At 32.3% G+C, this 27599-nt stretch overlaps 2 protein-coding genes and 1 long non-coding RNA gene across 3 annotated transcripts; all 3 read right to left on the bottom strand.

Annotated features, from left to right (window-relative positions):
- Positions 1 to 365: 365 nt before the first annotated feature.
- Positions 366 to 1538, bottom strand: LOC139510522 (uncharacterized). The gene has a single exon (XM_071297093.1). The coding sequence runs from the start codon at positions 1532 to 1534 to the stop codon at positions 524 to 526; it is 1011 nt and encodes a 336-aa protein (XP_071153194.1). The 5' UTR covers positions 1535 to 1538; the 3' UTR covers positions 366 to 523.
- A 4747-nt stretch (positions 1539 to 6285) lies between these two features.
- On the bottom strand, positions 6286 to 16663 carry LOC139510771 (integumentary mucin C.1-like). Its single transcript, XM_071297301.1, has 9 exons — positions 16288 to 16663; positions 15724 to 15868; positions 13727 to 13902; positions 12325 to 12463; positions 10932 to 11200; positions 10119 to 10170; positions 9091 to 9143; positions 8642 to 8801; positions 6286 to 6669 (listed from the first exon to the last, which is right to left on the bottom strand). The coding sequence occupies exons 1-9, from the start codon at positions 16661 to 16663 to the stop codon at positions 6486 to 6488; spliced, it is 1554 nt and encodes a 517-aa protein (XP_071153402.1). The 3' UTR covers positions 6286 to 6485.
- A 1302-nt stretch (positions 16664 to 17965) lies between these two features.
- On the bottom strand, positions 17966 to 21634 carry LOC139511798 (uncharacterized). The gene is made up of 3 exons (XR_011662094.1): positions 21607 to 21634; positions 18822 to 18857; positions 17966 to 18184 (listed from the first exon to the last, which is right to left on the bottom strand). It is a non-coding gene; the product is annotated as an uncharacterized lncRNA (long non-coding RNA).
- Positions 21635 to 27599: the final 5965 nt, after the last annotated feature.

The following is a 27599-nucleotide window of genomic DNA, read 5'->3' as shown; positions in this document are numbered from 1 at the left end:
AAATCTGAAAGGTGTTCATTTGGTCTTTCTATCCTTTCCTTACCCAACATTCGCGCTTTTAAAATATGACTTCCAAGCTTCCCGGTCGATCCAATTTGCATCACAGCTAGCGAGCGAGCAGCTTGATTCACCCTATTGTTCGGCATCTTCAAATTGTTCTAGTAAATCTTAGGGGCTGTACATGTTAATATCTTTTTTAAATGGCTACACAATTTCTCATTGATGTTTGGTCGTGAGCTTGATACTTTCAAAGTTCCATGATGAAAATATTAAAAAAAAAAAAACACAAGTGAAAATTGCATCAACGATGAGGTGGAAAAAGTGATGCTCAAATGTACAAAAATAAATTACAAAGTGACATATATTTTAATAATACAAAGTTAGTAACAGCAGTCACAAAACGACTATAAAAATAGATATACTATTATATAAATATTATATGTAGAGGCAAAAATCCCAAAATAAGATATTTAAAAAAAACACTAAGCTATATGTGTACGTGTAACATTTCAAATTTCTTTTTTCACGACACGTTATGGATTGTCTGATATGAACGGGATGATTTATATTGTCTAACTGAATTTGTCATGCTAGAGTTGCTCACTTTGAATTTCGATGCTAATTTTACCAGCTTATGTAGCTGAGATTTATTGTTCTGCATCTTACAGAAATTGTCAAAAGCACTGACTAATTTCTCTTTGTCATTTTCATTTTCGTTTCCTGTCTTGTTTACTTGGTGATTGTGTTGAACTTGTGAGTTGAAGTATTCTTGCTCTTTAATGAATTCTTTGACCTTTTCTTGTAGAGTAGCTTTTTTCTCTAATGGTTCGTTATCGTTTTCAAACCTTACAGATTTTTGTCTTGTCAACTTTGGACGACGTGAGTCCGAACTTGCAGAATGTGAGTTAGATTTGCCAGACTCTGTTCTTCTCATGGATATATATTCTGTGTTAGATCTTCTCAAAGAGGGTTTTTCAGGACGAGTTTTGTCTACTTCTATTATAACTGGTGGCAATTCGTTATTTCTTTCAGGGACTTCTGTAATATAAGTAAAATCCCCTCTTTTAGGGTCTGGGTTTTTCTTTTTGATCTGACTACTCAACTGTGGGAACTTAGTATCATTAGTATCCGATTTTCTTCTGTATGATCCTGATCTGTTGGGTAAAGGTTCAGATTGTGCCCTCTTTTGGTTTTCTAATACTTCATCCCTTATTTTATTCAGTGCATCTGAAAAAGATCGACGATTCAGGATTTCTTTTCGCAGGTCGACAGGAAAATTATCCAGAAAACGTTTAGCTTTCAATATATAGTAGTCGGTAGCTTTTTGACCAAGATGATGCTTTTCCAGTTGTAAGTGTTTCAGGAATGTGTTCTGTTTCAGTTCGTATCTGGTAACCTCATCTTCACATTTGGAACCTAGTGATATGTGTTGTTTTGATAGTAAATTGGTCTTTCTTGGTGCCAATATTAATTCAATATTGATGCTATGGTCTTGCCATGATAGGTCTCGTGTTTTAAGACAACATAACGACATGATCAGATCTACAAAAATAAAAAAAAATAAAAAATACAATGGTGCGAATTTTAATGTTTGTGTCTGCCCTTAGAAAAACGAACAAAAAAGAAAGAAGAAAAACTAGGTGCAATCAAAACCCATGATTCGAAGAAAGACAGATACAATCATTGTCAAATGAGGAAGGAAGAACACAAAACGATCAACGCAAAGACTACACAGAAAACAATTGATCATTGGTCTTTAGTGATTATCCTCGTACTTTGACTTGTCAGTGTCAGCGTTACGAATATTATTGGGAAAATGTCCTGTGAAAAAGCGCAAACGTCCCGCGACGAAAGTTCAATGTGTAATATTTGGTAAATAGTCAGATTAGCATTGCTGATTATTATACAATCAATAAGTATCCGCTATAATAGAACCAAGTATGGGTAGTAGTTACCATAAGCCGTTTATCTAACGACATAAATGACTAGTGAATTATAAAACATGGCGAATTCACCGGATATAATAAACCGACGGGTGGCATTTATATACGGAGCGGGATATTATTTGGTTTTCTGACGCAAGATTGAAGGCAACACAGAATTATGGGCGTATTTATTGCTCAAGCTTTACATGTTGTGTGGTGTCTGAACTCGAATACATATCTAGATCTTTATAGATTTTTATAGATCTTGGTCTTTTCGATTTTTTTTATATGTTATTTAAAGCTGTCTGTTCGGTACTCTTCTTGTTCTTTCAGTAGAAACTATTTATATTTACAGTGGATTCCATTGAGTGTGTAGCGAAAGGTAATATCTCTGGTTAGCTTGTTTGTAAGCTGAACCGTGAAGTCATTATTAGGTCAGGCATACTACCTCCCTTCGAAGTAGCACAGTCCAACAGACAGACCGATTAGTTTTCTGTTGGACTAGTCTATTCTTAAAGTAGGGTAGTTTACCTAACCTAACAATGACTTCACGGTTCAGCTAACAAGCAAGCTAACCAAAGATATTACCTTTCGCTGCACACTCAATGGAATCCGCTGTAGTAGCTATATGATCCTATATGTACCAAAAAAATAAAGCAAGCGTTGGTTGAAACACGTCAACCAATCCCTACTTTCTGATAAAACAATTTTTCACAAAAATAAACTTTATATATTTCAGAAATGAATACGCTATAACTAAAATAAATTTTACCAATATTTGATAGGAATCGATTGCAGCATTGGAAAATTTAACCTCTCCCTTTATAACTTTATCAGTGAAACTATAAATAGAAATATTGCCAATGAAACAACCATTGCAACTATATGCATGTACCAAATGTATGCACCCATAGGATACAGTACGACCATTTCCGTTTAGTCAGATATAAGAGGAGAAAACCAACGACTTGATTTTTTTTTTACCAACAATTAAACTAAAAACTACAAATGAATAAATGATTCAGTTGAAAGAATCAAGTAAGTTTAAAAATGTTCCAGACAATTCCCTTTCCATTACCGATAGAATTCTTATTATTTTTAAAACGTTCATTAGTTTTTCGTCTTCTGCATAAGCTTCAGTGTTGCTTTGTGGTTTTGAATTTTTTTTTACTTTCAGTGTCACGGAGTGTACGTAAATTGGATAGAAACATGAACAGACAAAAATCAAAAGGAATCTAATTAGTTTTTTTAGAATTTTTGCATATAAAAAGTTTTCTTCAAAATATTTTTAACTTCTGACCTAATAAGGTAAAATACATGATGTGTACACTAAACTTATGCTTAATATGGTTCTGAGGTATTATACAAATATTACCCTTTCAGACTACAAAAAATGTCTCGTTTTTCTATCTTATTCGTAAATGAAATATTTAGAAACATTTTTTTCTCAAATATACAACTTTACCTTAGTATAAACGTATCAAACGCTCTCCATTCTTAACTTTTCCTCTTATTTTAACTTTTAATCGCTATGCCTCTCTAGTATATTTTATAAACCTACTTGACACAGATCTATCAGTATTAAATACTAATTAAATTGAATCATAAGAAAAGATTAAATAATAAGAAAAGATTACCAAACAATTATTTGTTTAGAAAATCTAAGCTCAGAACAAAAGTAGGTGTGAATGTTATTAAATCTGGAAAGAAATAATCTTCTTTTAAAAATCTGCTCCTTTTGGGGTTCCTTAAAGTAGAAACAGTTAAAAATGTACACTTGAGAAGGCACGTCAACCCATGGAAGACCCCATGTTCTACTTACGATTTGATATATTTACACTTTTGTTTGACCATTTATAAATTTGTTTGGTCAATAAAAGGTATACTATCATCATTGCTTTATATAAACTTATTTATTAAGTTGTCATCATCTGTAGTACGATAATTGCAATAATTGTAAATGTATTTTAGAACTGATGTCCATGTAACAAAAAATCTAGAAGATTGCTTTTTCATAGGTCTCAATCTTAAAGGCATGGATCTACAATAAATTGTTAATTAAGCAGACACTTCAAGATCTGGATTCTGGCATCATGATTTTTTCGTAGACTTAATCTCCTACTTAGAATAACAAAATGAACAATTATTGAAAATAGCATGAAAACTGCAAACCTTCCACAGTAAAATTAAAACAAAACGTATCCCTCCCCTGTATTAAACAAACTTTAAGACACAAACAACAAAGACATGAGAGATACATGAGAGATGAAAAAAATATTTTGTTCCTTTACCCCGTCATCCATCCTTCATGATCGGCTAAGAACATATTCATTGTGACTTTAAATGTGGTTAAAACGGCTTGCTTAGATACCATGTTATTCCAAGGTAAACTCTTTGAAGTTTTGCAACATTTAAAACTATTTTTGGATGTTTTTATCTGAAGAAATTTCTGAAATGTTTGCCATTAAAAAATATTTGAAAAAATACGGGAAACATGGAAAGGCACTTTGATTCTTGTTATTGCAGAAAGAGTGTTTTACTTATTTATTTATGTAGATATAATAAGATGTGGTATCAGTGCCAATGAGACTCTCCATTCAAGTCACAATTTGTAAAAGATTGTACATGAATACCAAATCTAAATGTTATCTATAATCGAAATTATGTGTCCTTTTCATACATTAATTATATAGCAAATCTGCTGTATAATTTTTTTTTCTCAAATTTGCACAACTGTTTGTGTGTACTCTGTAAAGGAAGGATGTATACAAAAAAGTGCAACGTAGAACCAAGAATATTTTTCTTTTTTAACCAGCAGAAAGGAGAAGAAATCACCAAAACATAGTTAAAAAGGAAAAGGGTATTTTAGGGGTTATAACAGACATAGGAGATACTAAAGGGACAAGTAGAAGAAAACAGACATTACCGTGACCAAAAGAATTACATGGAAAAGATGAACACCAGACTAAAAACACCACACAGAAAAAAACTAAAATAACAAAGCCTTTAAGTCAATTTAAAATGATAAAATATTTCAACAATTCCTTTCCTCTCCTCCTCGCACATGACCAACCGAATGAAAATTTTGACCGGGTTTGTACTTACACGAGTAACACGACAGGTACCAGCTGTGAGGCTGCTTACTCTCGAACCTCGAGATCATCCGCGATGTTTTAGTGTAGTTCGTGTTACTCGCTCTCATAAGTTTTTTTTCTGTTGTTGTGTTTTTTGTACTGTACTGTTGTTTGTTTTATGTTGTTTTTGTCATGGAGTTGTCGGCTTGTTTTTGAATTATGAGTTTGAATGTTCCTTTGGTATCTTTCGTCTCCTTTCTTCGCGAATTTAGTTGTGATTTTATTTCCAATGGATTATATATATATATATATATATATATATGAGTCTGAAAGATTGTGTAACAATACCGATAAATAGATGGATTTGTTTTTTGTCTTCTTGAGAATGTTTGCATTCATTTTCAAAATGCTTATATGTTCCTAGTCTGTCAATGTCACAAATCCTTTTTAAATGATTGTATTGCAATAAAAATTGAAGTTAAATAGATAGTGCAGTAGTATTTAGATACTATACACAGTTGGTGTGCATTTTATTAGACTATTTACCGGATTTGTTATCACACAAGCAACACGACGGGTGCCACATATGGAGCAGAATCTGCTTACCCTTCCGGAGCACCTGAGACCACCCCTAGTCTTTTGTGGGGTTCGTGTTGCTTATTCTTTAGTTTTCTATGTTGTGTCATGTGTACTATTGTTTGTCTGTTTGTCTTTTTTTCATTTTTAGCCATGTCGTTGTCAGCTTATTTTCGATTTATGAGTTTGACTGTCCCTCTGGTATCTTTCATCCCTCTTTTAAAGTATGATGTATCTAGGTATAGATTTTAATGACTCATTATCCTTGACTCACCATCCTTTAAAACGAAATTAATGAATTCATCTATCAACATTGCTTACTTAACTGAGGATACAGAAAAAATTACAAAGATTTTGAATGAGTACGAGGTTCAATGGCAACATAGTTTGTAAATAATGCGCGTTATTCATGATGTAGAGAGATTAATTCGATTAAAACTGTTAGCTGTTTATAAAGTTAATATCGGGTGAAATTGTTAACATCATTGTGGTTTAAGGAGGTAGACCTAGGTTATGGGAAATAACTCTTAAAATCATCAGTACGTTTGTGTCAACCATTTTCAAAAATATATTCTAAGCTTCTAGGGTACATAGATTATTTTCAATCTGTTTCAGGTAAATGCTTAAAATACATTGATGAACTTGTCTTTAACAAACACTTAACTGATTTACAGAGTTATCTCCCTTAACCAAGGTCTACCCCCTTAAGGGAGCTACTAGTTTAATAATTTTTTACGGCCGTTGCACCCAATATTTTTTAAACCAACTTCAAATTTGTTATTACACAAATAGTTGTTAACAATGCATCTAACACCTAATACTTGTATCTGTGAATACCTTTACAAATCCGGGATTTTTTTTTTATTTAAAAGTGAGATTTTTGTCAATCGTGTAGACCATTTCATGTCTTTCAATTATGCAGCTTATACCACGTGGTTGAATTAGGTACAAGTCCAGAGTTGCAACCATCACTTGTGCAACAAAAATGACAATTGAAAGCGGATGGATTTGTAACAACTCCGTATCTTTTACAATAATCCTCATCAGCCGATTCTACTATCCATTCTTTTCTGCATATATGGTCTGTGACACACCTATAATTATAAAAAAAAAATTGAATTGCATAAAATTTTTGTAAGTCAAATTTTTAAAAGCAACTTTACAAAAAAAAAAATTGAACTCCTTATATATACTTACCAATATAACTACATCAGCAATATATATTTGTTTTACAATTTCTTATTTTTACAATAGATTTATAATTACATAAGATGTATGTTTGATTATAATACGTTATTCTGATTGGCTAACTGCACATCTCGCGTTATTCCTTAGTCAACTTGAATTACACAATAGAATTTATCATTCATGATGACACGAGGTCCCACAATAAAGTGCGCAGGTGAATTAAATAAAAACTAGATAAAAACCGTGTTTTCATGATCCTAGCTAAAAAAAAACTAGAGGCTCTAAAGAGCCTGTGTCGCTCACCTTGGTCTATGTGAATATTAAACAAAGGAAGCAGGTGGATTCATGACACAATTGTGTTTTGGTAATGGTGATGTGTTTGTACGTCTTACTTTAGTGAACATTCTTGCTGCTTACAGTTATCTCTATCTATAATGAACTTGGCCCAGTAGTTTCAGTGGAAAATGTTAGTAAAAATTTACAAATTTTATAAAAATTGTTAAAAATTGACTATAAAGGACAATAACTCCTTAGGGGGTCAATTCATCATTTCAGTCATGTTGACTTATTTGTAAATCTTACTTTGCTGTACATTATTGCTGTTTAAAGTTTATCTCTATCTATAATAATATTCAAGATAATAACCCAAAACAGTAAAATTTCCTTAAAATTACCAATTTAGGGGCATCAACCCAACAACGGGTCGTCCGATTCATTTGAAATTTCAGGGCAGATAGATTTTGACCTGATAAACAATTTTACCCATGTCAGATTTGCTCTAAATGCTTTGGTTTTTGAGTTATAAGCCAAAAACTGCATTTTACCCCTATGTTCTATTTTTAGCCATGGCGGCCATCTTGGTTGGATGGCTGAGTCACCGGACACATTTTTAAACTAGATACCCAAAAGATGATTGTGGCCAGGTTTGGATTAATTTGGCCCAGTAGTTTCAGAGGAGAAGATTTTTGTAAAAGATTACTAAGATTTACGAAAAATGGTTAAAAATTTACTATAAAGGGCAATAACTCCTAAAGGGGTCAACTGACCATTTCGGTCATGTTGACTTATTTGTAAATCTAACTTTGCTGAACATTATTGCTGTTAACAGTTGATCTCTATTTACATGTATAATAATATTCAAGATAATAACCAAAAACAGTAAAATTTCCTTAAAATTACCAATTTAGGGGCATCAGCCCAACAAAGGGTTGTCCGATTCATTTGAAAATTTCAGGGCAGATAGATTTTGACCTGATAAACAATTTCACCCTGTCAGATTTGCTTTAAATGCTTTGGTTATTGAGTTATAAGCCAAAAACTGCATTTTACCCCTATGTTCTATTTTTAGCCATGGCGGCCATCTTGGTTGGTTGGCCGGGTCACCGGACACAGTTTTTAAACTAGATACCGCAATGATGATTGTGGCCAAGTTTGGTTTAATTTGGACCAGTAGTTATAGAGGAGAAGATTTTTGTAAAAGTTAACGACGACGGACGACGGACGCAAAGTGATGGGAAAAGCTCACTTAGCTAAAAATGTAATTATAAGTATTGAATGCTTCTTGTTGTAACTTCATATGGTTGTAAAAGCGTTGACCGTGCGCACATTTTTAGAATGAAGTTACAAAAAGATGCATTCAATTCTTAAATAAAGTATAGTTTATGTTATGCATAATCATCACATTAATGCTGGTTTTACACATAAATTTTCATTTAAATGGCGACAATGGAGATTTCAATCTAAATAGTCAAAAGTCAAAAGTCTGAGATATAAATTTCAAATTGGTCATTTGAAAACATTTTTTGTTGTCAAGTTAGACACTAAAAACAAAAAACAAAAAATCAATGTCACACCAACAACTAAAATGTGAATACAGACCTTTTATAAACATCTGCATTTCCATTTGAATCCTGAATGATATCTGTCATACAATACTGATACGCGCCATTACATTCTTTTGGTTGTGACGTAGTAACCTGTCGGCTGCTGCATGGTATACCATTTGACGTATCACCACACTGGTGACAATAGACTTTAGCTGTAAACGACAGATGAAAAAAAATCAAACGTGGAATTAAAGTCATGCAATATCTACTATTATCATAAATAAATAGACGACATGACTCGTGATTTTACCTTTAATAATTTAACCATTTGCATAAAATGTTTCTACATAGAATTTTTTTTTTAATTTTAAAAGGCGATTATTTAGATTGAAATCAGTGTGATTCATCAGGAATTGTCTACAAAATAAATATTTTGGTGATGCTGTAAAACATTGTTTCCTGCAAAAATTTCTTTTATGAACAGAAACTAGAACTGCTTACCTTTTGGGGTTGTAGGTGTTGCAGGTGTTGTAGGAGTTGTAGGAACTGCTGTAAAAAGAATATAACACTTTGAATACGTCGACATTATCTAAGAAAAGCACAAATTTTTCTTGTGTTTAGATAAAGAAACTTTTTATTATTCTAATACATAGTACTATTTCATGAAACCAAATGACCAATACTAATTAACGTCACTATTCTCAATAGGTTATTTTTTATTTTCTTGAGTTTAAATTGATAGATTGCTTCTAAACGCCAATTTAAGCACTATTGTTCATTTTCGTGACGGTCAGTTTTATTTGTAAAGGAATCCAGAGTACCCTGTTAGAACCCCAGACCTTCGGTAATTTACAGTCATGCAGATATGGCATGATCATGCATCTTGCAACTTATCTTTCCATAAAAAGTGCACAATGCAAACATTTGAACTCAGTGACATCCGAGTCTAGTTGTCAGATATCTTTATTTCAACAGTTGTGCAAATTGATTTGGGGAAGTATCCTACTCAATCCAAAATCATTTCCGGCAATGATTTTCAAGTCTAAAATGTTCTCCCCTTTTCCTAAAAAAATAACTTAACGTGGCTGATTTCATATTGGAGAAAACTAAGTTACTTAAAATGTGTTAGCTTATTGTACGTGATATCAAGTTCATCAAGCTTAACTTAATTTGAGGTTAGATCAGTTTACCAGCACATATTTGCATGACACGTTGGCTTTATGCGTGCAATATCAAATGAACAGTCTGGCAATTATTCTATGTTGTAATTGAGAATACTTTTCATTGTGTGATATGATTATAAGGATATAAGATATCTATCCATGACAATAAAATCAGTACAAGCACAACAAAAAAAATCACACCAAAGGCAATTTTTCATCTCAATGTCCCATTAACATGGAGCTAGAACGCTCACCTCACTGCACGTTTAAACAACCCCTAGCACCGGCTTGAGAGAAATTCTTTGTCAAAATAATTTGGATAGACTAAGTATTTTCGAAAAATTCTTACCTGTAGTATAAATCGTTGTAGAAATCGTTGTAGCATTTGTAGTCATAATCGTTGTAGCATTTGTAAGGACTGGAAAATATATTTAGTAATGGTTATACATTTGTAAAGGAATTAAGTTACTCACTATTTATGTCTGAAGAGTGTTTTGATAATAGACTGGTGTTTGTCTTTGTGTCGATATTGGGTTTTCTTTTGGTGGCAGTAATGCCAGTTCGGCTACAACTCGGGATTGTCTTTTAACGGTTCTTTTTAATAATCTTTTTTAAATTGATAGATATGTTACATAATGTAAAAAGGATAAGTAATATTTACAAAAGCGTACCTTCAAATTCTGTGATTGGTGAATATCGTCTTAAAAACAATTGAAATACTAGAAATGGCAGAGTTTCATTTTAGTTTCGGTGTGCACAAATTTTTATTCTATCTATTGCTTTAGATTATGAAACAGTGCATGAACGATAACAACACGTACATGTAAAGGAATGTAATATTAAGAAGTTTAAAACAACAGGAACGCATGGTTCTTCTTTTTAAAGGTGCAACATATGTGTGTTTTTCAATAATTTGTCCAAATAAGTTAATGCTTCAAATCAAAGTAATAGTAAATTTCGTAGGACGTGACATGTTTTGCCGATTAAAACACATATTTTACAAAACTGTTATTCAAATGACCTCAATTTCGAGTCGAGTGTTCTAAATTCCAATAATGATGGAAATACCCTCACTTTTTTGTCACTGTTTGGCGTGAGGTTTCCTAACACAAAAGCATACCAGAATTATTTTCACATTTTCTTCAATGACGGACAAACTCGAAAGTGGGGTATACGTACATATACTTGAAACAGCAGGGAGTGAAGTTGAAACTACAGGAAGTGACGTTGAAACGATAGGCATTGTTGTTGGTTGTATAAATAGTTTTATTTGGTCTGGTTTCGGATGTAGATTACATGGAGTGGTTGCATTGGATTCACAGCAATAATGACAAAGAAGACTATTTTCTGTTTTGGAAGCATCGACACCTGTCATGTTCCCTGTCAAACAGGCGTCAGTTTTTCTCGACTGTAACCACTTTCCTTTACACTGCTCTTGGGATGCACATCTAAAAAATATCATGTGTGTAACATAATGAATGCATTATATACTTAAACGAACCCCACCATAAACTGGTGCTCTGAAAGGATTAGAAGATTTACAAGTGAAACTTCTATACATTATATATATAATTACGTTGGTAAGTTATGTCAAGTGATCATGTATACATCAAAAGCCAATATGCAATTGAATCTTGTCTTACCACGTGACTTATATGTTCCAGACCATATGAGTATTTGGACCGTACGCGTACGGTCTGCACCGTATACGTATACTCGTACGGTCCGACCATACGCGTACGGTCGGACCGTATGAGTATACGCGTATGGTCCAGTACGAGATAACCATTTATCACAATGATGAATCTTTATTTTTAGTTTTATAAATTGTTATCATTACAATTACTTTTAGATGGATAAAATGAACAATTGACATTAAATATTTGTTTAATTGTATATCTGAATACTATTTTGGTACTCTCGCCCAAGGTGACACTTACTACCACAATTAATGATATATTTTTTACATTTACATGTTTGCAGTTCATTCATGTTCCTTTGCATTTGCATTTTTTTGTAAAGTTTCTAATATTCTAAAATTGTCGTCCCACATCATGTTAACTTCCGATATCGTAAATTTCTATGATCATAATTCAATTAATGTATTACTGATCGACATACTAAATACAAGATATTAATAGATTTAATAAGCGTGAATTTTTTTATTAGTTAACAAATAACGCTTTTATTCCAATTACAATTGAACTTTTCCATATTAATTTGAGAGTTAAGTTATGTTGATCTGTACATGAACTTTACATGCATTTGTAACCTATAAACTTAAGCAACTTCTTAATGATATTAATCAGACCGTACGCGTGCGGTCCGACCGTATGAGTATTTTGAAAAAGTACGCACACGGTCCAGACCGTACGCGTACGGTCCAAATACTTATACGGTCCGGAACATATACATTGTATACTGTTAATTCAGAAATTAATGCGAGGTTTTTATTAATGCGAATAATGCGACTGAAAGATTGTTTTTCTCTTTGTTGTATTTGTTGTACAAGGATCTTGATATATATGTATGATTCGTCTGTAATGGAAAGTACCAAAAGTCAATACTGAACCTTCTTACGTCCCTCGTGATGAGGTTGTTAGTATTGGGAACTGTGTCATAATACACATCATTGAGACAGAATCTTTCCGAAGGAGGACAATCTTGTATCGTATTACTATTTTGTGGACCGGTTACAGCACATTTATAAGCTGCAAAAAATCAAAAAAAAACACAATCGGTTACAGAATCGGTAAATAAACACATCAAAGATACCAGGCTTATAACTTTGTTTTTCAGACGATGATTTTGTCCTCAAAAGACTCGTCAGTGACACTCGAGTCTAAACAGTTTAACAGAAAGCTGGGCAACATTAAACATTGGAAATATATCAATTATCTCAACGTATTAGGCAACATTAATCAAATTTATATCATCAACATCGAAAACCAAACTATAAATTGGGAAAAACATCTAAATAAATGTATTCATATATCAATTTATAGCCACATATATTTGTGTGTATTAGTGTGTGATATCAATAAGTTTAAAAAAATCGAACTAGCTTAAAGTAACTGCAATCATTTTTTACGCAGTAAGATACTATTTTGTTTTTATTTGTGAGTCATTTGTGATTTTTGTAATCAATTCAACTGTAACGGTTGTGTTGTTTTTGTTGGGTTTTTTAAGTAAAGTATTTCCCCCTTAATGATGGTCAAACGATTTTGAGTAAAAAGGGAGACGTTTGACATCCAAAGAAACGCATGTTGATAGGCATTTCGCTAGTCAGGTTACATATCTGATGTGGCTCTATTTTTATACATCCCGTCATTGTGTTATTGTTCTCTGGTATATGCCATTTTGTGCTTCCTTGTTACATATTTGTTTTTTGGTTTTTTTTTGTGATTAAGATTATAACACAATGTTGACTGCTGTATTTTTGACATGTTTAACTATAATGTCTGTTTGTTTTGTTCACGCATCATCGATAATATAATGAAATTTGATACGACTGTCATACAAGTGAGATGTTTAGCTAGCTATAAAACCAGGTTTTAATACACTATTTTCTACTTAAGAAAATGCCTTCACCAAGTAGGGAATTTGACGCTTGTTATACATTCGTTTGATTTTTGATTTTGCAGTTTGATTGGGGACTTTCCGTATTGAATTTTCATCGGAGTTCGGTATTTTTGTGATTTTACTTTTTATTAACGGTTGTCTTTTTTCATATCTTAATCCACTGTTTTTCTTACTTTTTTTCCTTTAAAGATTGTTTTGTATGAATGCAGGTCTTTTATGTAGTCTCTAAGTAAATTCTAAGGCGGATTAAAGACTTGCATATTATATAAACCTTATTCTACTGTTGAAGCCCAGTTGACTTCTAGGTGTTTTTGTTGGGTTCTAAACGACGTAAAACTCTGATCCTCTTGGTAGAACTTTATTTGAATGATATTGTTTAACTTGATACATACCTCGGTTTTGAGTTTGACCAAAGTTTGTTAAGTTTGTTGGCTTTTCCGTCCTCGCATTACAAGGTTTACCATCTGGTCCCTGACAACAGTATGTACACACTCCGTTCTGAATACAGTCAGTTCCGTTACCAGTGCCAATCCAGTAATCCCAATAACACTCTACTCTACTTGCACATCTTTAGAAAAAATATCTTGAGTTTAACAAACTTTAAAAAAAAAATGTTTAGTTATAAATAGGCTGTTAGTTTTCTCAATTGAATTGTTTCATATTTTTCTTTTCGGGGCCTTTTAATATCAGACTATACCGTTTGATGATTTCGCATTGTTTATAATTGCATTGATTCATTTCATTTAAACTTTTTTAGTGGATAGCTGTCTCATTTACAATTAATCATTATCTCCTTTTATTCATATCTTTAAGTGAAAAGATGTAATGTAAAACACAAAAGCATAGTCGATAACAAAACAACAAGCCAGTGCAAATAAAACTATTAAACAGTATACAAATAATCGAAGTTACAGAAAGGAACCTCAAAGTCCTAAAGCTGGATACATGAAATAATACGATCATACACTTTTATATTGTTTGTCGTACTTTATATATGACCTCGACTGCAGTCATAAGCAATAAAAGAAGACATGGTCACGTGCAATCACAGAACAAACTATACCAAAACCGTTAAGGTTTATGATCCCTTCTGTAGCAATTAAGTTACAAAATTTTCAAACTGCAATTGTATCAAAACAGCAGAGAAAATGATTAACAAAGATGGACCAATTTGTACATATACCAAGGGGAAACTTCGTGGAAAGCATAATGTTCGTTGTTTTGTTGCATTTAATGGTAAAAGGAGACTTTGTGGTAAATAAAACCAGATTTTTGTAGAAAATCCACAGACTTTAAAACCGAGAATTCTGTTATAAAAATTTAAACATAGATTACTCACTAATTTTTCTATGATGTGCTAGCGTTTGTTGTTTACAAAAAGTCTTACTTAACCTTTAAAATGCACAAAACCTCGTGCTGAGTCACTTAAGTCGAGTGCATCCTCGAAAGTGTACTTGAATTGGTCTATATTTATATTTGTTTTAACTAATATCTAACATCATAAACTTGTTTTAAGGAAAACATTGCTAGCACTGCATGCAATAATCCACTATATATCAGGCACTGAATTGTCAAATAGGTGATTACAAGTGGAAAGGCTGTTGATTTTCTATAAAATTTCCACATGTTTAGCATTGAATCAACACAAGGATACATAATCCTTAAGAGAATCATTTTAGTCTTGCTTCAAACAATTAACTTTAGAATTGATGATTATCGACAAAAATATTAAAATGGGAATGAATAAATAACATTATGATTATGAAAGTATGAATGTAAATACCAAAAAGGATCATTAAAGTAATAAGTCGATGACAACCTAACATCGCCATGCCAAAACCGAAAAACAACCGACAGTCTAATATCTTTATACAAAACACAACGAACTCTTTTAAAAACCAGTGGTGATCTAATGTGGTTTGGAATGGTATGCGGATCCGGCTCTACATGTGACACCGATCGTGTTACTCCTATAAAATATATTGACATGTCAAGTGTCTGATCATAACACGTCTCCAAATTCAAAAACTATCGACCATGTATATTTACTGAACCTGAAACTTGACCAAATGTGAAATTTGGAACAAGTTTGGCATTGCAAAAAAAGACAGATAAGACTTTTACTGGTATAAATGATGACTATTTAATAATTTGGACTCTTGTTAATAATTGCCCCACTTAAATCACATCTCTTATCTTATAACTTTTTTAAGTTGTCGTTCAATTTGACAGATGTCTATGTAAAAAACTATACCAGTTTGGGAAAGTCAGTTTCTTTGATCATGAACAAATTGAGCCTTTAAAAAACAGATTGAGTTTTTTTCCAAGGCGTTTGTTTTCTTATGCCTAAAACGCCTTTGAGTTTTTTAGTCTATAAACCATTATTTACCTATGAAGAGTTTTTGTCCAATTACCATTTTGATATACGATTTCATTGAGACAATAAGGTCTATCCCCACTACACACAGTATAATCCATAGAAGAACAAGCAGTACTCTGATCTTCTGTACACACCAAACATTTCGTACCGTTTACTGTAAAATTGAAGATTAAAGAATGTCAGACAGGGAGATAATACTAACGCGAGTGCTTATTTCACAAGCGAAAGGAAATGTTACATGCCATAATAGAATTGTACTTAGTATTGCGATTTTATTACTTTTGAAATTTTGATAACAGTTTACATTATAAATTATATATATATGTGTTTTTTAACTTAAGTTCTCACTCTTAGGAATTGTATCCCGAAATTAAATTCCACAAACAATTGCTTCCTTTAAAAACCATCTGCACCATTTTATATTATTTTTCATAAATTATAGTTGGTTTTGTTTTTGCTTTGTTTCACCGATTACAATGTTGCGACTATTATGTACTTAACAACTACGAGTTATAGTATTTGTTTGGAGTGAAAACAGATCAATAATAACAGAAAATAAAATATAAAGCTGACCTGCTGCTGCAGTTGTTATGACTGTAGTTGGAGTTGTAGATGTAAAAGTTGTAACTGTAGTTGTAGTAGTTGGCGTAGTTGGTAAAGTGGTAGGGATCGGCGTAGTTGTTGCCAAGGTTGTAGGGGTCGTTGTTGGCAAGGTTGTAGGGGTCGTTGTTGGCAAAGTTGTAGGGATCGTTGGCGCAGTAGTTGTTGTTGGTGTTGTTGGCGTTGGCGTCGTTGTTGGTGTCGTTGTTTGTGTTGTAGTTGGTGCTGTTGTTGTAGTTGGTGTAGTTGTTGGAATATGTGTAGTAGTGGTTGGTATGGTCGTTCGCGTAGTTGGCTTGGATGTGGTTAGGGCTGCAGTTGTGAGTTGTCCTGAACTTCCTATTGTCATATGTAGTCAAATTAATATAAAACTCGCACATTGCTTGAAGGGTTTAATACATAGCACATTTGAAATTAAGAGTACGATATAAACGACGAATATTCATCCATATATGAATCTCTAAGCAGTAGCACTTCAATTGTTGTTTATTGTAATATATTTCAGTGCCCCTTGATGATTTTCTTTTGGGTTGATTTAAAATTTTCCTTTCATGTTTCTGTCGCTTCGTGTTTTTTTTTTAATTAAGAAATATTGCCACCCTTCTCCTATAGTAATCGAAATAATTTGTATATGTTCTTTTCAAATACATCTTTAAGGAAATATTTTCAAATTTGTTTTGTTTCTACTTATAAATTTGATACCGTTTGACATTAAATGTCTTCTTATATATTTCATGTCAAACAATAAAAATTCACTTTTTTCTGCCAAAAGTTTTTGTTTCAAAGATCAATTTTACTTTTCAATATTTTTGAAAGTACACAATTAAAAAAAGAATTCAAATAAAAAGAATCGTTATTACAAATTTTATTACCAAGCTTCGCTACTTTATATATGTACATGGGTACGAAATGGTAATTTTAGGTACGTAATCATAATGGCAGAGGTACGAAATGGTCAAGGTACGAAATGACTTGCTACATTGTTGTACATATTTACGTTGTAAGTGGAAAGAAAAACAGATAAACTGATGTTTGAACAAAACTGAAACGGATCGCATCTTATACATTGTACATAATAACGATTCTGCAATCAAACATCATCTTACAAATTTGAATGTGATGACCCGTTTGAAATAATATGTCCTTATAGTATTTCTCTTGTCTTATGTGAAATTGTTGCACTGACACTTTCTATTTATATGTCTCTATTGTCTTTCAACTCATATTTCTAATCAATCAATTAAGTTTGACATTCCATTTCATATTTAATTATTTCTGTTATATTTAAATATATTTTAAACTCTGATTAGAATAATATCTGGATAAGATGAAATTTTACTTCAAACCTTAAAGAATAATCAAGTATTAAAATGAAGAAGTTCAGTCAGCTGTATATAAAACAAAAGTACGCATATATTGTCGGAAAGGTCTCAGTGATTTTAATATTTCTGTATAATTACTTTTTATAGTAAACTTGAAAAAAATAGCATTCTGTTTCAAAGGCAATCGATCGCAATTCAGAAAAACATGTGTTAAAATCTCATGCGATTCCAAAAATGAATAAGTCTATAAGTAATACCTGTCTGCATGTATGATGGTATATAGATAGGATTTATAGCATTCGGTTCGTTACAGAACCGACTGTCCGGGCAATATGCAGTACAGCAATCATAGCACACAGTATTCATTGGCGGTGATGGTAATTTGCAGTCCGGATTCCTCAATGAGCTGTAAGCAGCATTTTTCATACACACAGTTTCATTTGTTCCTCCTCTTTCATAAGTTATGCCACCATTTGTGTATGTCTTCTTTAGAAAACAGATTTCATGTCTAATATCTAACTGTAGATTATTGTCTCTACAAATTGATCCTAAATTGAAAAAAAAACTTATATTGATATATAATCATTTTCTATTTACCATACAGCAAATTTTTATTATTATATTTTCCCTGAATTTTCCAACCTTGTATTCTATTTAACGTTCACAGAATTGTACAAAATAGTTATCAAAGGTACCAGGCTTATAAAATTTAATACGCCAGACGCGCGTTTCGTCTACATAAGACTCTTCAGTGACGCTCATATCAAAAAAGTTAGAAAGACAAAAACAAGTACTAAGTTGAAAAGCATTGAAGTCCCAAAATAACAGAAAGTTATGCCAAATACGGCTTAGGTAATCTATGCCTGGGATGAGAAAATCCTTAGTATTCGAATAAATCAAAAATTCATTTATTGGTTTTTGTCATTGCTTGTTTACACTGTCTTTGTAATATAATGAAGACAAAGTAAATCAAGGGACCAGTTAAGGCAATTTTTAACTTTACATATAGCGGTTCATTGTTTTCTGCAACCTTGAAAGTCCGAAACTAAAAAAAACTATACATTAGCATTTTTCGGAATACGTACTGGCATTTCGTCTTTTTTGGCTGAAGTTTCAATTACTTTACTGAAAAATGTATTTGGATTTTTTTTTATTTAAACGTTATACTGATATGTGTGTACTTACTAGTTGACGGATGATTACAAACTGCGTGTGTATTTCCTGAAATATGAAATATAATTTAACATTATCAACCTGCTATAAAGGTTGAAAAGAAACAATGTTCATGTGGTAAGTTTCAGGTCTTCGGTATTTTCCCTATGCGCATAATTATGATTGAAAGGAATTCCGTCATCACCAGTGATTCTTAAGTACTAAGGATAAAGAGTGAAACTAAAATCACAAGTGACAATAAATATGCAAACTTTTTTGTACAAATGATATCTTGTTCTCTATGTTTTTATTACCCAGATCTTAAAAAAATCGTTCGCAGGATAAAAGAAAGAACAAAATAGTATTTATAGTAATCATGGTTATAAAATAAACTCATATATATATATATACAGTAATTAGAATAACATGGTTATGGGTTTCAGTATCCATAGACATTTTTATGGTAATGCCGTATCTTTTTAACAAACAAGCATTGAGAAAAAAATAATTAAAGTATCCTGCACTTTTAAATAGATTACATCCCCAATTACCTATGCTGGTATATGCATCGAAGATCAGTATAGAAGATTTGTATTTTTATTTATTGCATTTCATTGATAAAATAAAAGAAGAATGCGTCCGAGGGCACGCATGTCCCCGCTCAAGATTGCTTTTCAAACGAAAATGGGACATACGAACGAAAAGATAAAAGGACGGAAAGACGGAATGATGGTCAAGGTAACACATGTGGTGCAGGATCTGCTTACCCTACCGGAGCACCTGAGATCACCCCTAGTTTTTGGTGGGTTCGTGTTGAATATTCTTTAGTTTTCTATGTTGTGTCATGTGCACTTTTGTTTGTCTGTTTGTCTTTTTCTTTTTAAGCCATGGCGTTGTCAGTTTATTTTTGATTTATGAGTTTGACTGTCCCTCTGGTATCTTTCGTCCCTCTTTTAATGAACCTCCATCTAGCGGCAGGGCGATTCCAACTCCACGGGATCTGAACATCAGGTTTATATAAATGCGATAAAAAAAATACATTGGTCAGAAGAAACAAAAAAGTAACAATTTCTAAATTTACAGTAGCCATATGCATTTCGTAAAACATATCAATAATGACATCCTATACATTGTACAACAGTGAATTATTATTATATATATATAAACGAGTCTAAATTGAAAACTACGTTCAAACCTATGATTGCGTTGGATAAAAACCGCAATTTTTATACGTATGCATGTAAAACAAATTTCGCTGTAGAAGGGTCTAAATACAGCACAAACAACATTTTCCAAAAGACAGCTACAGTGCAGGCGATTTGGTGTCACGATATATGTCTCAGTAGCATGGGTTTGAATCCCGGCGAGGGAAGAACAAAAAATTTGCGAAAGCAAATTTACAGATCTAACTTTGTTGGGTTGATGTTTAGAAGAGTTGTATATACATAATGTAAACAGCTATGTATCACCATCACTGCTTGGGATCGGATGAATAAATCTGTTGTAGAGTTGTCACTGGCTCAGACGTACTTTTATATAATACTAGAACACACCCGTGATATCGCGGGTTCATGACTGATATATAACTTTGCGTATGTCTTATTTTAGTATTGGTATTGTCATCTGATAAAGTCATGCCGATTATAACATGTATAAGGTGCACAGTTTTCTCTGCTTTCAAAATCTTTCTGTTTGAACCCGTCGACCTGGAACCTATCAAGTATTGGTAATATTAATAATTTGGAAAACAAAAGGGCCTGGAATGGAGAATTTTTACTCAACAGTATACAGCAAAATTCTAAATACACTGTTTGGAGGTGCGCCTGTCAGATGCGGAACGTACAGATAAGGTAATATGTAACAGGTGAATATACTATTGGTATCAGTGTCGGTCTGTTTTAACCCGTCGACCTGGAACCTATCAATTACTGGTAATATTAATAATTTGGAAAACAAAAGGGCCTGGAATGGAGAATTTTTACTCAACAATATACAACAAAATTCTAAATACACTGTTTAGAGGTGCGCCTGTCAGATGCGTAACGTACAGATAAGGTAATATGTAACAGGTGAATATACTATTGGTATCAGTGTCGGACTCGATCCGGAACTTCTTAATTATTGGCAATATTAATTACGTGGAAAACAAATGGGTCTAGAGTGGTGTAATTTTTAATCAACACCATTGTACTATATTAGTTATATATAAAGTTGAATTCTTTGATTCATCGTTTTTACGTGATGACGGCTGACAAATTGGACCTCGCAATTTTAGTATTATAGATATATTATATATTTATATATATATACATAATTACATAGGTTTCAGGATATTTTAATTATTTGGTTATTCAGCAGCAAATTAATTCTATTTTAAGACATTTTGACAACCACTGAATTACAGGCTCCTGACTTTAGACAGGCAATACAGAATGTAGCGCTGTTAAACATGTTAGCAGGAGCCCAACTCCATTTTATTCTCACCTATTGTAGGACAGTACCAGTACACCATATATATGAAGAAACAATATAAAATCAATGGAAAAGGGCTTAACTCATCAGTCCGACACAATACATAAACATAAACACACAGGATTGACGTTGCAGGGTATAAATCTCCACAACAAAAATATTTCCGTATAAACATGACAAAATTCACCTCCATTAACCAGTGCTGTTACTTATACATGAAAAATGTGTAATGACATACAGCTAATTTATTAAATAAAGGCAACAGTTGTATTCCGATAAACTTGAAATTGATCCGGTCTAAGCTGGGTGTTATGGATGTCGATAAATGTTATGTTTGGGTACTCACCTAAGAGTTGTACTAACACACCTGTAATATGAAAAAAAAAAATATCACATTATATTAATTGCTTCTTAAATTTTAATTTCTAAAGTGAATTCCCTTTTCAAGAACTTGCCTGAAGGGAAATGACGTTTATTTACAAGTTACCACCAGAAAAAAACTATTCCTTGTAAACCCTATGGATGTAACCGCTATGTAAAATATGGTATTGGCACAAAGGGAAGATAAACAATGTGTTGTTAATAATCAGATTCTTTTCATTTATGTTATTATTTAATATCAAAGACTCAATAACGACTGGCTATAATCTCATCATTAACTTTATCTAGTAGTCTATCCGAATGCCAATATGTATCATATTTTAATATCCGGATGTGACAGGATTTGATTGATTTCATAGCGCGATTTAAAAGAAATAACAAACGAGTTGGAAAGTCAAAACAATATAATACTTCGAAGGACTATTACACGAGAAGCTGAGAATTTAGTATAAGAAGGAAAACAAAGATTTTAAAATGGAATGACAATATATACATAGATTTTTGCCAGTACCGAACCAATTGCACTAAATATAACGAGTTTTTGTTTGTTTTTTTGTTGTTTTCATATTTTCTAATATTAACAGCGATAAGATAAAAAAAAATTGACCTTTTATATCTCTTTCATAAGAAGAGTCACTTTTCTATTGTTCTAGTGTCACTGGAAATCCCACTGTTCTGTGTTGACTTGAGTTATCATTGATATGTTATAATTATAAATTAACTGTTAACAAAACTTTGAATTTTTGAAATACTAAGGCTTTTCTACCACAGGAATAGATTACCTTAGCTGTATTTGGCAAAACGTTTAGGAATTTTGGTTCTCAATGCTCTTCAACTTCGTACTTTATTTGGCATTTTTGACTGTTTGAGATGCGAGCGTCACTGACGAGTCTTTTGTAGAAAATTGTTGAAAAACATATAGGAAGAATATGTACTAGTAACATTACAAACATATACTGAGCCTTATACATAATTAATGTAAGTATTAAGTTTGATGAATATGTGTCCACAAGTTTGAAAAAGACTGACGGGTAGTCACGATAAATAAGGCACACTGAAATATTGTAGCAAGGTTTCAATAAAATGCAAAGTAATGGAAGGTCATTTTACAAATGAGTTAATCGCTATTTGAAACATGTACAGTATTCCATGGATGACTCATACATCTAAATGTTCACAATGAAAAAAGCGGAATGCGACTGTGAAAAGATTGCAGTCCTTTTTTACTAAAATATTAATTCCGTTTAAGATATATTATACATGAGGGAGAGTAATACAAGTAAAATACGATGTACATGAGATGTTCCTTACGTCGTAACTACAATCCCCTCTTCCCTTTCATAAATGTTACCTCCCAAATTAGACTATTTACCGGATTTGTTATCTCATAAGCAACACGACGGGTGCCACATGTGGAGCAGGATCTGCTTACCCTTCCGGAGCACCTGAGAGCACCCCTAGTTTTTGGAGGGGTTCGTGTTGTTTATTCTTTAGTTTTTTATGTTGTGTCATGTGTACCATTGTTTGTCTGCTTGTCTTTTTCAATTTTAGCCATGGCGTTGTCAGTTTATTTTCGATTTATGAGTTTGATTGTCCCTCTGATATCTTTCGTCCCTCTCTAAGATAGAACATGATTCATGAATTGTATTTTTCTTTGATACCACTACTCCTTTCATAAGAAGGTGTTGAAATTTTTCGAACAGTTTTAATGAGAACAAGCGCTAGCATCTTTAAAATTTAAATTTCGGAGTGAATTTGAATTAGCAGGTGCAGGGGTTTTACGTGAATATATATAAATGAAGATGGACTAAGCACATGTAGAACTAGTTTAACCACATCTCGTGTACTAATTTAGGTTTTCTGGACCTTTTGATGTAAGTTCTATGTCCTTTCGTGTGTGTCTATTTCAGTATTTATTGGGAATAATAGGATGTTGGTGGTTGGTGGTAAATATTATTTTAAAAACGTTACAACCAGGTTTAATTCACCACTTTCTACATAACAAAATGACTGTTCTAAGTCAGTTGTTATTTATTCGTTTGATGTGTTTGGGCTTTTAATTTTGCTATTTGATTAGGGAATTTCCTTTTTGAATTTTCTTCCGAGTTCAGTATTTGTGTGATTTTACTTTTTGGTCACTGACTTACTTCAGTTTATTTTTAATATTTATTTCAATTTGTATTCATGTTATCCTTGTATTGTTTAATTTCAGAGCTCAATGAAGGCCATTTCCGACTCGTGTATAGCAATAATGTTGAATTTTCTTTACTTTTAACAGAAAAAAGTACTGGTTACACTTTGTACCCTTTTTACCATATCAATGTATTTCCGGTTAAGTGGTTCATACATCTGTTACAGTACATGAATTAAGAATAATATGACATTTAATGTTTCAACAACAGTCGATGCCTCCCCGTTAGGTACACCCTTATTAGAAAGTTTCCATATTTGCTTTTAACTAGACTTTGCGAGCGGCATTTTAGTAAATCGATATTATACTTTATGTTAAACGTAAAGCTAAAACATTCATACAACAAGTACATACAAACCTGAAATCAACAAGAAGGAAATATTCCAGTTCATGTCGGACTTTCTTTTATCTGTTCTGTGATACTATATAAAGTTTGATAAGGATGTCTTAATTACGTAAGCAAGACCTATGTTTAATCATTGTCAAATGAACATTAACTGTGTATGCTATATACCAAAACAACCATCGTGAGAACGTCCTAAAATTTTAAACCACTAGCTTTGTTATACCAAGTCATTTTATTAAAGCTTTTCACCAGTTTGTCAATTGATGACTAGATACATTATGTCTTATTCAATATTTTCATCAAATTTATTGTCAATCGGTACGCTCCAGATAGTGGTTGGATATTTTTTCAATGATCTCCATGTAATTCTTCAAGGCAGGACTGCTCCACTGCTAACCTCGTCAAGAAGATTTACAAATTATTTCAATTTAGGATCATTGTACTGAAACATTGTCCAATGTTGATTGACCTTTTTTTGTCAACCTGGTACGCATTACATCTAACAATTCAGAGACTTTCCTAGTAAATTTTGACCTTCAAATTTCATCGAGTATACTAGATTTAATGCGCTTCTTCCCAAATCTCGTATGTTTGAGAGTGCAAATGAGCTAGCCACAGACCACACTTAATTCCTCTATCAGTTCTTTATAACGTTTTGTATCATTAAAAAAATTGCACCATGCACTTTTGTCAGTTTTTTGTGTGTTTAATGTATAGTACTAGTCCAAATATATATCCAAAATTCAGAAAGATTGAACCAATCGCTTTTACAAATTTAGCCAATACACATCCATACCCCTATTGATAAGTCAAGAGACGTTCCGAAAACTGTAAATATTACCTTTTTGCACTTGGCCTAATCACTCATTCCATATCAAAATCAGTTTAAATACAACATTCGAAAATTTATTTCACCTCTCTTCTTTCATTTCCACCCAAAAAAATCTAAGAAACTAGTGAGGAAGGGAAACAAAAAAAATTAAGGAAAAATACACTCTAATTAAAAGGAACTATATTCGTGGACAACGAAAAGCGGGGTCATTAATTGTGGTCTTGGGCCAGCTTATTGCTGTCTTTTAAGACAACTACTAGCTTTAATGCCTACAAAAGGCAAAATTTATAATTTAAAGGAAATTAAGTACAGATCTGAGAGTATTCGAAGTCATTTACAGCTTGTTCAAAGCCAATAGCAACTAAAAAAAAGAGTCGTGCATTTAAGACTAAAATATCGATCAGTACACATCCAACTGTCAATAGATATGGTGTTAAGACGTCATAACAGTCACAGAAAAACATGAATTTGTGCAATGCCAAGATACAGGTATCGACAGCTTTTAGATACATGAATATGCATATGTAGGCTATATAAACAATAATATTTAGTTTGAATTTAGTTTTGAGATAACAAAATCAATATAAATACCAATAAAAACAACATTCAAGATCTAATTACTTTAATTTTTTTTAAAGGTTTCATAATTTTACCTGGATCGTTTTCTTAATATCTTGGCTCGGTAAATAATATTTCCGTAAACATGAGGATGTTCTCTTCCGTTTGAAATAAGTTTTCTACAAGTGCAATCATCATTCAAAACAAAATATTGATATATATGGAAGAATTTAATAAAGGTTAAAAGTAACTTGTGAAAACGAAATCCCTGACTTAAATATTTGCCAGTAATACATAGGTTACGTGCATTGAAATCCAAAACGTCACAACAGCCAAGGGCATAGCGAACTAGTTGTGATATATGAATACCGTAGGATGATTCAAAAGGGACATCACTGTTCAAAAAAGGAAAATTTACAATAGGGAACAAATAATCGTCCCTTTTGTCTTGAATTTTGATGTAAAGCTGAAATATGTAAAACTAGGAAAGGATAGGTACTATCGTTTTTATGTAATTTCTTAAGTACGTTCCTTTGGGTCAATATCGTCACAATATTTCAAAAATTTATTATTGTGTAGCGAAATAATATAATCAAGATAACGATAAGTGTTGATGAATGTATCAATTAAATGCTATTAAGACGGGTCTCCCGTCTACGTCAAATTTTACAATACGATTAAAGACCGTCTTCTGTTACCAGCGTGGCTGCACTGTTTCAAGTCTATTTTAGATGATGGACGATAGTTTGGTGCTTTTTTTCAAAGTTTTTAACGGTCTAAAACGATATTGAGGTCCTCCGTAATAACATTTCCATATCTAAAATTCGACGATTCACAGTCTTAAGTCAAAGAAGTAATTCTACATTGACGTCGGATATTACTGATGATTACTAATGAATAAAAATACACTTCTGCTGGGTTTTTTTTGTATGTATATAAACGAAATATTTATAGGTGGTTCTGTGTTATCAAGATAGGGCGGTATAAGGTTTTGAATGGTAGAGTCATTAAACATATTCGATAATTGATGAAATCAATACCTCTGTTAATCATGTTTATGTATGTAACTTTCAGAAAGTGCTGTCTACGATCTTCAGGTTTATCGATAAGTGGGACCAGCATATCGTGGCAAAAATCTGTAGTTATACGAGTGTATTGAAGATCAAGATTGTGTCAAACTCCTTGAAAATATCATGTAATTTTCTAATTGGAATTTGCCCCAAATTTACATAATAACTGTTGTCTACCATTGGTTTTTTACTATAGATAGGAGAACATAAATTGTATAATTTATGCGATGTTTAATTCGTTGATTTCGGTTGATATGTACCATGAGACCTATTATTACGTTGAAGCAATATTCATGATATCAATAAAAGAAGTTCTAGATAGTATATATTTCATTGTCTACAGTCGTTGTATCCAAGACAGTTCGATAATTTAGTGGGAATCTTCAAATTGTTTATGATATTGTCTTTGTTGTTTCGAGATCGTTTCGAGTGGTTGATATCTGATACATTTAATATTTTGATTGTGTTTCCGTAAATGCTGGTAAATCATACTTTTGTTGTTGTTGTTTCTTTGACAAATTCCCCATTTTCATTCTCAATTCTATTTTAATTTTTTTAGATTTTCTGAAGCGGTGAAGTTTTTTCTGTGTCCGTTTAAAAAAACTCCCGTCCTGTTTGTCCTACGTATCGTATAATACCACAATTTGTTCAAGTAACCAGATGAATGAGACTTTGAATTGTTCTTGTAATGTCACAGTTATCTTCTAAATAAGTTAAAGATGAGAAATAAAAGCATTTTTACAATTCCAAACCATTCCACCGAAGCCACAGATGTTTAAAGTTAGAAGTCTGAAACAAACTGCCAAATGAAATATTAAAAAAGAAACTTTAAAGGCGATTAAATGGAATAACCTGTAAATGTAAAATGTAAAAGTTTAGTTGTTGTTCTATCTAACCAATCTATAGTATGCAAAATATAAGATTTCATTCTTGTTTTTAAAACTCAAAATTAGATCAATTG

Source organism: Mytilus edulis, chromosome 2 (assembly GCF_963676685.1).
Source record: "Mytilus edulis chromosome 2, xbMytEdul2.2, whole genome shotgun sequence".
Taxonomy (NCBI): domain Eukaryota; kingdom Metazoa; phylum Mollusca; class Bivalvia; order Mytilida; family Mytilidae; genus Mytilus; species Mytilus edulis.
The sequence above is the reverse complement of the archived record's forward strand: the minus strand, read 5'-3'. Positions and strand labels throughout refer to the sequence as shown.